Source organism: Manis pentadactyla, chromosome 10, assembly GCF_030020395.1.
Source record: "Manis pentadactyla isolate mManPen7 chromosome 10, mManPen7.hap1, whole genome shotgun sequence".
NCBI lineage: Eukaryota > Metazoa > Chordata > Mammalia > Pholidota > Manidae > Manis > Manis pentadactyla.
In genome coordinates, this window is record NC_080028.1 from 98,849,163 (window position 1) to 98,863,075 (window position 13,913).

Consider the following 13,913-nt stretch of genomic DNA (forward strand, 5'->3'; position numbering starts at 1 on the left):
CAGTGTGCCGTGCAACCTACTTAATAATTAATGTTTTAAAATTCTCTTTTACAGAAAAAGGTCTATATACCATATTCTTCATTACTTAAATAATGAAAATGATCGTAAGGTTAAATACTGACCATATCTGTATAGGGTTCAGCATTAACACAAAACTTATGGCTTGTTTCCTACTATTTTAGGACTGACCAAGAAAGAATTCTAAAATACTGTTGACTAAACTGCCTGAATATTATTTTTTTACAGTAACTTGTAGCACTTGAGTAATGGTCTAATAATAGTTTATTTATTATAAACAAAGATTAGTAAGTTACAACTTCAAATACCCAAATAATCTACATCATTTAAAATGTTTGTTTTTAACTTCTTTTTCAAAGATATGCAAGCATTACAAGGAGGCCCTTTCCAAATTATGTTCCCCCCTCTGAACTCCATCTTTCCACAAGGAAGGTAAAGGACTTATTTTTAAGACTTACTTAAAACAATCAACTTTTATACTTTATTTAAGAACAGGTTTATTTTCAAAAACAATTTGAAAACAAAAACTATTTTTTTCTAAAGGAACTTCCCATGGAGACACATTAGTTTTTGGGGATTTTGCTTTTAGCCCTTCAGAATCTTTTTAATCATCAATTAGCATATGAATAAAAGAAGCCACTAAATTAAAACAGAAGGAGACCTAACTTACTGTTTTGAATCATAAATAAAACTGATCAAATATGACTTTCTATAGTACAAAATTTTAAATGTTTTGTCTTTATATGATTGTAGAAGACAGACTTATTCAACTAATTATTAAATTTGTGTTTTCAAAGATTTTAATTTCCAAAGCTCCCATGTCAGAAACAGAACAATAAGGAGGATGCCCACAACAGCCAACACCGCTGTGACTTGGTGACAGCTGGTGCGCAGCACCAACTCAGTTATACAAATGGCTGACATTTACGGAGCACTTGACTTTATGCTAGGCGCATCTCTATGCACTTTCCCTGTGCTGACTCAGTGAATCTTCACGACAAAGCTCTGAGGTGGATACTGCTACGTTCCCAACTTACAGATAAGGAAACCGTGGCACAGTGAATCAAAGTAACTTTGCTGGGGTCACAATGCTAACAAGGTACAATTCAGCAGTGTTTTCATCCTGTCACCATCAACCACCACGTTAACCAGAGCACGGCCCACATGTGGGGTCAGTCCTCCACACACCTGTGATCTGAATTTCCAGTCAGTTATTACCAAATGCCTCTCTGTACTGTTTACAACTGGTGATTTCCATGGTCCTTCAACCAGACCCCTTCAGGCCTGTGGAGGCACCTGGGAGAAACCTCAGACACCAGACTCCACTGCTACAAACTTCCAGTCTAAGGACAGAACTGGTCCTTTCTTTTGGAAGGGAGGACAGGCAGGAGGGCAGGCCATTTGTGGGCAGAAAAACGAAATGCTGTGAGTCAGGCAGCTTTACCCACCGGGATGACAGCGGCAATGAGAGGGGACTGCTTTTTTGCCAGCAGAGGGGTTTTCTGTACGGGGCACCACTAACAGGAATTTCTGGAGTCTCAATAGAGAGATCCTTCTCAACCTTCCCACAGCTCCCTCCATAGACCAGAAGAAAGCTGGGTGCCAGCATTCCCATGGGGCCATGGGTCCTGCAGCCAGGGTACTATCAGAGCACTCGGCACCCCCTCCCTGGCCATTCGAGCCACTGACTCCAGGGATGCTGCCTTCTCCCTCCTGCTCCGTCCTCACCCTGCTCCACTAGGTCTTTAGATAAATCACATGTGAAGGTTACATAAAAATAACATGAAAAGTTATGTAAGCAACAGGCTTTCACTGCAAAGGCATTTTCATACCCTGGGACAACTCAGCCCTATCTCATCTCAGAAAAGGAGAGATGCTTCCATCCCTTAAAAACCGGAGGCGGCGGGCAGGGGAAAAAAAATCAATGGTGTGATTGGGGAACTTCCTTTAAACCCATTCCCTCCCTCCACCCAAACCTGGAAGTAGCCATAGCGCAGGGGAAAAGCACGGACAGTCAGGAGGCCTGGCAACAGTGCCACTAAAACACGATGTGACTTTGGGCAAATGTACTTAGAGTATCAGAGCCTCCATTTCCTCACACACAAAAATTGGGATGTGCATATTAAGAGCTAACTCACAAGGTTTTTACAAGGATAAAATAAAAATACATATGAAATGTTTTCAAAACATGAAAGTGCTATCCAGATTCAAGATGTGATATCATTCAATTAAAAATCAGTGAAAAATATTCCCTGTAAGTCTAATAACGTGCAAAGCTAAAGAACAGAAGAAAACAGAGGTGTAATTTCTGAACAACAGAGGTAGCTCTTGACGTCAATGGCTGGTTTTGGTCAGGAAATACAAACATACTCAGTATATTCTTCCTTCAAGTTGAAAAACAGGTCCAGTGAGGAGGCTGCCAAATGATCCCGCCTTGAAAGGCTCTCTCAAGGATCTGGCTCTGTTCCCCTCGGCTGGCAGCACCCACTGTCACCTTGCCCGTCAGGGACTGTGTGGGACTCAGTCTCTGAGTGGAGCTGATGGACACAGGAAGTGGGAGTCCCCCATACCAAAGAGCTCTAAGGAGCTGCCCACCCCAATTCATAAGAAAGCATGCGACTTGTTCTCAACTCACACTGGAGCTCAAGTTCATCCATCTTCAGAAGGATGGCTCTAATTGCAACAGCTGAATGTGGCCTGAGCCATTTTCACAATTGCCCACACCTCTATTCATGTCACCTGCCTAGGCTTTCCCAAGTAAACTGAATCCCCGATGAAAGAGTAACAGATAGGAAGCTAAGTAACTGAAAGTTACTGAATATTCTTCTAGGGCTGGGTATCCATTATCTTATATAACCTTGACACCAGCACTACAGGGAAAGAGTACCTCCAGTTCATGGAAGAAACAGGCTAGGGGGATGAAGTAAAATGGCTTGTACGGTAAAGTTGATGAGAGGTGAATTCACACCTTCAACCTTGAAGTCTGGCTTTGCTCACCACACCACGCTGCCTTTGGCAATCCCAAAAGTTAAACAAAAAAAAAGACACTCTGCTATTTATCACTCAAAAGATGGGATGTGGTTCAAAGAGGTACACGCAGCAGATTAAAGCGAGAGGATTCTGATACGGCACAAAGAGGAGCCTGGGCATTCTGACAGCCTGTGCACCTGCTTACTGGGTCATTCCTTGTTAGCTCACAACACAGTTTTTACTGAGCACTTACTGAATGTCTGGCACCTGCCAGGCTCTGGGGGTACAGAAAACATTTCCACTGTGAAATTCTGTGTAGACCCTGAGGAAAATGCCACTAGCTGGAATGTGGCCCACCACTCCTGGCCCAGGTTGTGAGGCCTGGTGACAAAATGGGGATAAAGCTTTCTGTTTTGAGTTTTCTCCAGGGCTGGGCCAGAGCTGATACTGAGGTGGACAGCTGGGCCTATATATGGTCTCAGCTTCTGGTTCTGGCTTCTCTTTCCAATACAAGCAGTTATAAAACAGGGCAAAATATAAAAACCATTGCAAAAGATATGGAATCCAGAGAGTAACAGCTCCTTGGGAGGTGGAAATGGAGCAGACTCGGAGGCTGCCAAAGAGACTGCGTTGCAGGGCAGAGTACAGAAGAGGAGTGCGTAAGCTCATAGAAAGTGCCCCAGAAATCTGCATGAGTGCCCGAGTCTTGTTCATAGCTGACTACTAAGCACCAAGCTGCACAGGTACATATGTGGCCTGGAAGGAACATGGGGCCTAGAGCTGATGGGACACTCCAGGAGTCCCACAGAGCAAGACAGACATCATCCTTTTGACTAGTCAGCATGGGAAGACTTCCCTCAACATCCTGGTATTTGGCTGACACCCCTGGCAGTCCTTAAGAAGGCAGCTCCTCCGACCTAAAGGCTCCGTTGACTCTACTCTAGGCCCAACTTAAAGATGTCTGAAACCAGGACAGCACTGAGCTGCCAATCCACTGCCCTTCAGGATAAAACCACACACTTTCAGTGGTGGGTCTCATACCTGGCATGCACCACAATCACTTGCTGGGCAAGTGAAAACACATGCCTGGCGTGGGGCAAGTGCCACCTATCAGACACCCCCACCCCCAACCAGAATCCAGGTCTTAACAAGAAAGCCACATCAGATCAGGATGAAAGACGGCCATTCCAGACCATTAATTTTCCTGTGGGCCTAAAGTCACCAAAAAAATGGAACATTTAATACTTTACGAACAGCAAATGATTTTAAAGTGAGGGCTATAGTCCTAAGACCAAGTGGCCTGCCATCTGGAGACATGGCCTGTCCTTTTCTTCTCTGCTTTGCACATGCTTCTCTTCCCTGACAATACAACACAGGCGGCCCCACCAAGCCCTGGGCTTTGTCCTTCCTGATCCTCTCAGGCACACATACACACATTTTGCATGAATTGGGTTATATGAATACTAGGCTTTTTCTGAGTCTTCCTAAATACAGCCTTTTTTTTTTTTTTAAAGGAACTATCTTCTTCCTACCCCTCCACTCATTCCAGGTAACGTGTTTTAGCAAACTGGTAGATATAATCTTACTACATTTTTTCCATACTTACATACATAGCACACACACAAATACACAAGTAAGGGGAACAGGAGCATTTGCCTTACAAAAATGTGATATGCCTACTTCTCTGCAGCTTTCTTTCAACATCATGATGTGGAAATTCCTCCAAGTCAACTAGCAGAGAGTCCTAAATCTTTCTTCACAGCAGCTGTGTGATATTCCATGGTGCAGATATGCAGGAATGTACTCCGGCTCCCCTGGTGAATGCTCACTTCTTTTCACCACCTCCAACGAAGCTGCAATGGACAGTTCTGACACACAGTCTTCAATCCTTGTGCTATTTCCCGTGGAAACGTACGTTTTGCCCGATGGCTTTCAAAGTATGTTTTACATGCAGTATGTGATGTATGTGCCATCCAGACAAAAACTTCCCTCCGAACCTCCACCGGCAAAAAGCGTAGCACTCTGCCTTTGGAGCTTGTCAGTTTGATCTGCAGGCTCCAATCTGCTCCTGAACTTGGGACATCTTTTCACATTTGTTGGCCTGTTTGTTTCTCTGCCCATTTTTCTACTGGGTCATCGTTTCTTTGTCAATTTATAAGAACCCTTTTGCTTATTGTAAGTATTAGCCCTTCAGCTGCTGCTTACATTTGCAGATGTATCTTCCCAACTCTGCTGTCTATTGACTTTATGGTATCTGTTGCTATACAGAGTATTTAATTTTTATATAATAGCCATATCCACCTTTTACTTTAGAACCCCTGGGTTTCCTATCTTCATTAACACCACCTCACTCATCCCTGAGTAATACATACCATCTAGAATTTTGCCAATAACACATTTATTTCTGTATCTTCATTTATATTCATTGGATGATGGAGAAGCCAGTTCCTTCCCACTGAGATAACTAATTATACCAGCATTTAACAAATAAGCCATCTTTTCTCCACTGATATGAAATGCCACTTTTGGCATATATTAACTTTCTCCACATTCTGTCTACTGTCTATTGTCCATTCATCTGTTTCTCTGCCAAAACCATATTGGTTTTTATTACAGTGGCTTATTGTGTGTTCTGGTGTCTCGTAAAGCAAGCTTCCCTTTCTGCCCTAACAATTCACTTTTTGTTCATACTTTAAAAGCTCTTCTAGACATTTATTTTTCCATATGAAGCTAAAGATACTTTTATCCACCACTACGCCGCCCCCCAATCCTTTGACGATTCTAGTTGGAATTATATGAAGTTTCTTTATAAATTTTGAGTTAATTGGCATTTTTTGTTGTCTTTCCATCATAAAATGGGTAGGTACGTCTTTCCATTTGTTCACATATTTTATGTCCCTCTGTAATAGATTTTATAGCATTCTTCATACAGTCCTTTGTCAATAATTTATTCCCAAGTAATTTATATAACTGCGGTGTTGTTGAGAATGGGATTTTTTTTCACCTTCGTTTCTAGGTACTTATACCTAGTACAGGGAAGAACTATTGACTTCAGTATATTTATCTGTCAGGGAGCCACAGTAACTTCTGTTTTAGTTATAGTTTTTAAAGAAACTGTAAGTACCTTGATTTTTTTCTCGATAGACATGTCACCAGTAAAGAGATGACATTCTCTTCTTCCCAGGGATTTTTCAGTGTACCTTCCTGGCTGAGAGTGTGGGCTCTGGTTTTGAATCCCAGCCCTGCCACCCTCCAGCTGCACAAGCCTGAGCAAGTCGTATGTTTCTCTATGCATGTGTTTCCCCATCTGTAATGTGTGGAAAAGAAGGGCTCCTACCTCTCAGAGCTGCTGCAAAGGTAAATAAGTTAATATTCATCAAGCACTCAGAAACAATACCTGGCACACAGAAAACATTCAATAAATTTTAACTATGATTTTTTAAACAATCTTATAGTCTGTATTTGAATTCACAAGAGCCTCCAAAAAATGTTGACCAATAATGGACGTTGTGGGCATCTCTGCTTGGTTTCTGATTTTAATTTAGAAGTCTTTATTATTTAGCCACTTAGAGTCTAGTTGTTACTGAGTTTTCTTATTTATCATATCTTTGTTGTTTCCTATCACAGATTTAAACATGGAATGGCTGCATTATACTAAATGATGTTTCAGTAATCTATCGACAATGTTTTTTTCCTCTTTTATTTTGTTGTAATATGATAAATTATGCAGATACATTTTATGATATAAACCTATCCTTATACTCCTAGAAGTTTTACCTGTTTTTTTCACATATTGTTGGATGTAGTTTGCTAATATTTGAGTCTATATTCATCAACGAGAATTATCGATAATTTTTCATATTCTGTCTTTTGCTATTAATTATGTTGGATTCATAGAATGAGTTGTAGAAATTTCAGTCTTCTTTGTGGTGTGGAATAGTTTAAACACATTGGTGTCATCTGTTCTTTAAAGGCTGGATAGAAGCCAACCATGAAACCCTCCAGACCTGGAGCCTTTTGAAAGCTCTTCCATCACTTTCCAGTTTAGCTACCCAATCCACTGAAGTCTCATTTCTTCTTGGATTTAAACTACAATTAACTGACTCCTTTTCTCTGTTGGCTTTCCTCACATCTGTGTGAAATACATTATGAGATATACAAAGGTAAAGACAATCTAGTCACTGCCATCAACAGATTCTCCATGTAGAAGGGGAAATAAAAAGCATTTACAGTCACCCTATAAAAATTCCTATTTAGTTTTCCTGTTCAGTAGTGTCTCCTTTCCAAACCACCCTAAACTATACTGCAACAGTGATTAAGTGCACACACACACACACACACGTGAGTTGTGTACACACGCGTGCACACAGGGAGTTCTGATTATGTCACTCCACGGCCTACAAAATAAAGTCTAAAGACTTATCCTAGCACTCAGGGCATATAATTTGGCCTCAGGCTACCTCTCTATTCTTACCTCCCACTACTTTTCTTCATGCAACTTCTCTTCTGGTTCAACTAGACTATTTGCTATTTCTCTAAACTCCCTTTCCTTCTCTTTCTCCTACCTAACAATATATTCTTTGATATTCCCTTCTCTAGCAATTTCCTTATCTCCACTCTCCAACTTACGCCCATTCTTCAAGGATAACTAAAATGCTACCTCAAGTCCCCTCAAGACAAAAATAAAGAACCTGTACAAGGACCACACATGGTGTCTATATCTCAAATGACAGCACTACTATGCAGTAGAACCAACAGACGTAAGAGCACAGGCTCAAGAGTCACATGGCCTGCCTTCAAACAGCTCATCACATCAGTGGCTTACCACTCTGACCATCAGGATCCTCCTCTGTAAAATGCAGTTGCCTCATGGCAATCACTATTCAGAGAACATTCTGCATATGCTTGGAACACAGAGATCACTCTGTCTAACATGAATGTACAATTTAACTCTTCTGCTAGAGTATCACTGAGCAAGAATCAAGGATTTTGTTTTGACTTTAAATACATTTCTATATCCCTCACCCCATCTAGCACTGCTCTTTGCAAACTGCAGAAAGTCAATGAATATCTAAATCAATTAATTTCCACTGTCTTTAACTTAATATCAAAACAACCCCAAGAAAGCAAGAAAACTAAAACCTCTAAAAAATAAGACACAGCCCAGCCGCATTTATCATAATCATTTTTCCTGCTTCTTCTACCTCCCCTGCTTTTCCCAGACCAGACCCTGTAATACGAGCTTTGGGATTTCACTGACTCCACACCTGGATCTTAAGAATTCAGCACTATTATTAAGATCCTACAAGTGAGGAACATGAGGCTAAGCCAGGCAAGGAACTGCTGACAACCGCTCAGGCCTTCATTTCGCGTACACTTATCGAGAGGCTGCAGACTTTACTCAAGTCTGATTCCAAAGCATGTTTAAGGAAAATCTTTAGGTTCTCATCCTGAAAGCAAAATGATGATAGAGTGGTAGTGTCTTTCTTCCATTTAGTACCACTCACTACAGGCCAGATGCTATCTGTGGCTTTGATTTAAAATTATCAATCAAAATAATTAAAGCAATCATATTTACAGCCATATGTAACATTTTTTCCTTAAAGACTAATCTTTAAAATAGAAACCATTAAAAGGAATTTTTAAAAATGTAATCTGAAGATTTTACACACACACACACATTAACGAAATCCCCTAATAATTCACTGACTAGAAGAAACACTCACACTAGAGGTGCAGCACAAACCAATCAGTAACCAGACCTTCTTAGCTTTACCACTGCTAACACCAGTAGTACAATTTAAGAAAAAATTAATGTAAAGAGGCACCTAACACTAGTGTGTATTTATCACACTCCTGTAACACAGGAGCCCACACTGAAAGTTGGAGAACTCAATTACCTCAGTGTTCGTCAGCAGAAAGAAACCTGCATTTAAAAACTATGCAAATCCTAAAGAGGCCCTGTCATGCACAGCTGTCACCCGGGCACTTCTCAAGGCCCCTGTCACATAGGTCTTTGGCCTCATGAGCCACAGCAAGGCCCATGCTGCGCACTGGAACCTCTCTACACTTAGCTCAGTACCGTGACCTGGTGGCATCTCCCTGGAGCTGCTCGGGAAGGCTGACAGGCAGAGGACAGGAAGTTCCAGGCCGTTGGCCAGCAGGGCAGAATGGCATGGAACATAACACACTGGCAGCTTCTGCTGTTTACATGGCCTTCATGAATGTCACATGTACAACTTGAGAAATGCAGGCTACCTAGGACCCAGGCACATTCCTCTTAAATAGTACGTAAAAATAAGTTTAACTGAGGGTGCTTTGTTAGATCGGTTTCCAAGCATAGCCAGTAGCTTTCAGTCGGACATGTGGGCTCTCCTATTTTCAACCAACACACACAGTCTGACTTTAAGTCAGCCAATAAATATTCTCAATTCCAACTTAAAATATGCTGTATGGTATGTCACCATCAAAAAAGAAAAAGCACAAATGGATGCCCCAAATGTAAATTTTATATATAATATGGCTGCTTTTTAAAACAAAGTAAGACAGTGCCAATGGTTTAAAGAATTTTCTTTACCTTGGGTGTTTGTACCTGAATAAAATCCAAGCCATATGACTTAATTTATCATCTTTATTTGCTCTAAGGTTCACAAGATTCTAAATTAAGTAAAACTTTAACCTGCAAAAACCCACTGGAAAATAACATTTACTCTGACATCACTGCCAATTTTTGTAAAACAGTAGAAGAAACTTACTTGGGCTTTACATCTTTTTAATTTCTAGCTATCTCTGATAACTTTATGTTGCTGATTCTGACATTGACGCTCCTTTCAAATGCTCCATGCTCCAAAATCTTAAGAATTCCTAAACCAGGTATTGGATGATAATCTACTATGTTTTGCAAAAGATTAACAACACAAATATGCTGGGTATTAACCTGTTATAAGAGATTAGAAATATGAAATATGAGGTTTATCTGACAAACACATATTTTTATATTTTGAAGTTTTTTTAAGGGATTCTGCCTTCAGCTGGAAGAAACCCATGATCTTTTGGACCTTTTATAAAGCACTTTATCAGAATGGTTTGCTCACTATAGAAGCCAAACAAGATATATAGATGGATAAGAAAAATGTCAATATAATTTTCCTTCTTCCCCACCCTGAAGTAACACTGAGAATCTGACAGATACTTTTCCAAGTCTGCTTACACACATACACCTCTATAAATACAAGCAGGTGTTTTCTTATTTTTAAAAAATGATGTCATACAATAAATATATTCCTGTGAAACCTGCTTTTTAAAACACGCAAACATGTACAGACATCCCTTCAAGTCAATCCACACAGCTGATCCTTCTCAGGTATGTGGAGTACTAAGAGTTAAAATGATTTAAGTAAAGTCAACTAAAGAGACCCTGCCCGTTTCCCTGGAGACCTGAGAAAAAATTTTAAACATAAATCAGAGCTCAAAAGGGTAGAGGAGAAAAAACAGAAATCTCCTTTTGGTTCACAGAACCATCATCTTAGATAGGACTCAAAGCTCTTTGTTGTTTTAATTGTGGAAATCACATCAATGATCTGAACAAAATGTGTACTCCAGAGAACGGAGGCTATTCAGATAGGACCAGAAAGGCTCAGACCCAGATGTGTGGCACTGCCCGCACACAAGCCCTGACCACCTGCCGCCTGGCCAGAAGCCAATGCTCTGACCCCACACAAAAAGATACTGTTGGCCCATCGCAGTATCTCTTCCTCTCCCAGGAATGGGAGGTGGGACACGCTGGGAACCCCCCAATCAGAACCAGAACCGAAAGTGGACATGAAAAGGACGCAAGCGGAAATGTCAGGAGGTAGACTGGGACTGTTGGCTCTAACTCTAAACAACTTGCAAATTTTTTACATTCTTTGAAATTCTGGAAATAATTTCTAGCCCTTAGGCTGTATGAAGACATTCTGTTCCCTGGTCTGGGTTTAAGGTCAGCTTCATTCTGACACGGGGAAGTTCAGGACAGTTTCTACTTTTTAACCGCGAGCGCTCTCTACGACCTGCCCTCCCTAACTCTCGACCCCCACCCTTGGCGCCTGGGAAGCGCTCTGACCGTGCTCTGACAGCCTGCGGCGGACCCACCTGTGCAGGAAGTGCAACTTGTGCATGGCGGCCAGCCCTGCGGTGATCTCACACGCCATCCGCTGCAGCAGCATCGTCTGCGAATCCCCCCGCGTGGGCTCACTGCGCAGGTAAGCTTTTAGGTCGCCCTGCAAAAATTCATCCAGCTCAGTTTCTCAAGTGGACTAGGCGAACAAACTGACAACTGAACATGTGCCTTAGTTGACGTTAACTGTTAAGACGTATTAGAAACTACTTAGATTTGAGCTTAATAAAGAGTCTCAGACTGAACAGCTTTCAAATAACAGCTTTCAAATTACGAAAAGTAATTCCATCCAAATACTTCAAAGGTACAGAAAACACTACTATCCCTTAGGAGCATTCTAACTAAATTAAACATTAGTTTATCTTTGTTATATAAACATGATAAACAAAACAGTAGAAAACAAGGTAATTTTTCAATGATGCACAATACAAGCTAGGTGAAATACAGAAATTTTCAGGTGACTGAGATGATAAATACGAGTAGAAGAGATGGTGCCACTCACACTGCCTTTAAGGAATCTAGGAGACAGGATTGGAGAACATGACATCAGGAAGACAATTGCCAAAGCACTCTAGCAATGGAGAGAGACTCCAAGAGAAATGGGTGGCAAAGGAGGCAAAAGAATGTTCAAGTGCTGGTAACAACTGCTTCAGGTCTCTGCCAGCTTCCCCAGGGAGGCCACAGTGAGAAAGAACATTCCAGTCCCTCCAGAAAAATCCCTTAAATTGATAAGCCCAGCCAAAGACTGGCAGTGTGGGCAGCAAGATGAGCCTGTTCACACTGACACCCAGCCATACCTCAGTGCTGGGCTCTCTGGCTCCTCCTGCCCCTCCCCGACAGCACCCCGGCTTCCTCTCATGACTTTAATTTAGGACTGTATTATGTTTTGGGAGGTTTATAATTCATCTGTTTTGGGGAATAAACTTTTAAGGAAATAAAATCTTCCATGTTCTCCTTACCATGATTATTTATTTATTGACATGACTTAATTCTAAATTAAAGCTTTATATAATCTGTTAATAAAATTTAGAAAGCAAGCCAAAAGCTTTTAATTTTCTTTATATCTTCTAGTCAAGAAAAGATTCCTGAGGAAGGAAATTTTCCTTGACAAACTAAGGACTCTAATACATTTCTTCTGCTACTGCAAATAGCAAATTTATCAAATTCCTTCCAGAATAAAACCTTAAAACACAATATTCCTTTACAAACATGTGCCCACTTTTAATACTAAGTACATTCTAATGTAACTTCTAGGTCCACTCCAAGAACCTAAATTTGTTTCAAAGATCTTCATATGAATGAATGACTGTGGATAATGAATCATTACCATCTGAACTTCTGAGCAGTGTGCCAAGCACCATGTTAGAAGTTTGTACACCTATTAACTCTAATACTCTTACAGTCTGAAACATATTTCAGACACAGAACTGAAGTTCTGGAAGGTTAAGGGATGTGCCCGAAGCCAAAGAGCTAATAATTGGTGGGGCTGCACGTCTACTTTTTAGCTTATCACCTTGTCAAGAAAATTCTGTTTAGTGAGTACATGAAATTAATGTGCAGATTAAATCAATTTATTTTATAAGAATGGATGTAAGATAATTTAAAGCCAACCACAAGGATTTGTAGGCTTCTCCCAAGCTTAATGCACCTGATCTGCCGGGAAGCAGTTCTGTCCCCTCAGTATGCCCACCTACACATCACTGTCTTCTGATTTCTTTCCAAACATAGGGCTTTCTCCTTTTGTTCCCACTGGAATTACAAGCTGCTCCAGAGGAGAAACAGATGCCTTTTTTTCCTTTTAAAAATACATGCCGCTCCCTGCTGCAACCCCACCTTTCACCCATGTTAGGCTCTATCCAGCACGGCAAGGGTAGGAATAAAGATAGACCTGGATGACAAATAAATCAACCAAGAAAAACTCCAGCAAAAAGCTCCAGCCTGCAGGCTAAAGGATTTTCATGAGGTAGCCCATAGGGGAACTAAATATAAAATAAATAACTTATTTACACTACCAATGAAATGGCAATGTATATGCATTTGTCCATTCTCTTTCCTGCAATATCCATGTAAAGGAAAAATTACCCTCAAACAAAAGTAGGATTATGCTGCGCTGTGTCTGGCCAGTTCCCAAAACAAACAGAAGCTGGTGACAGACAATGAACACTTCCTAAGTGACTCTGGCCTTGAAGGCAGGAATGGCAGAGTGGGTAGCCTTATTTTTTTCAAGGTTATCTAAAGTGTATTCACTACCACTCACTGTTTTTAAAATATCTTCTCTCCACAAGACTGCACTTCGCAAATTTCACTAGAGACAAAATGTAATAAACAGAAGAGGATTTTGTTTAAGAACGCGGACACTCCTAGTGATTCTAGCTTGGCAAAAACTAAAAGCCACCCCCGCACCCTTTGGGGAAGAGAAACTTAGCATAATCCAGGCAAACATATCTCTACCCTGAGGCTAGGAGTTAACATTGATAATTACCGAGGAGCCTCACCACTGGTTCTCGTGGACAGACCTGTGATGGATTGCCTAGGGTCCAGGATTATTTCTATGTTCTAGAAAGACCCTGAGAGTGCTACTGTACTATGGTTTAAAAGAAAAATCAGAACAAAATCTTAATTACAAAAAAAATGCTTTTATTAAGTAAGCACTTAAAAACTGATTCATTCTATCCAAGACAGACAAAGCTGTATTTAGGCATCTGGTTTACTTTATGTCTTAATGGTGCTTAGAGAGTAGACAGGGATTGTACTTTGGTCCATTATTTAA

General features: G+C 40.8%; 1 protein-coding gene across 2 annotated transcripts in view; it reads right to left on the bottom strand.

The window, feature by feature from the left end:
• LMTK2 (lemur tyrosine kinase 2) overlaps positions 1-13,913 on the bottom strand; it is a 115,520-nt gene that overhangs the window by 23,121 nt on the left and 78,486 nt on the right. For both annotated transcript variants that reach the window (XM_036897061.2, XM_036897060.2), the window contains exon 7: positions 11,119-11,246. In XM_036897061.2, the coding sequence (XP_036752956.2) occupies positions 11,119-11,246 (128 nt within the window). The remainder of the gene's footprint in view (positions 1-11,118; positions 11,247-13,913) is intronic.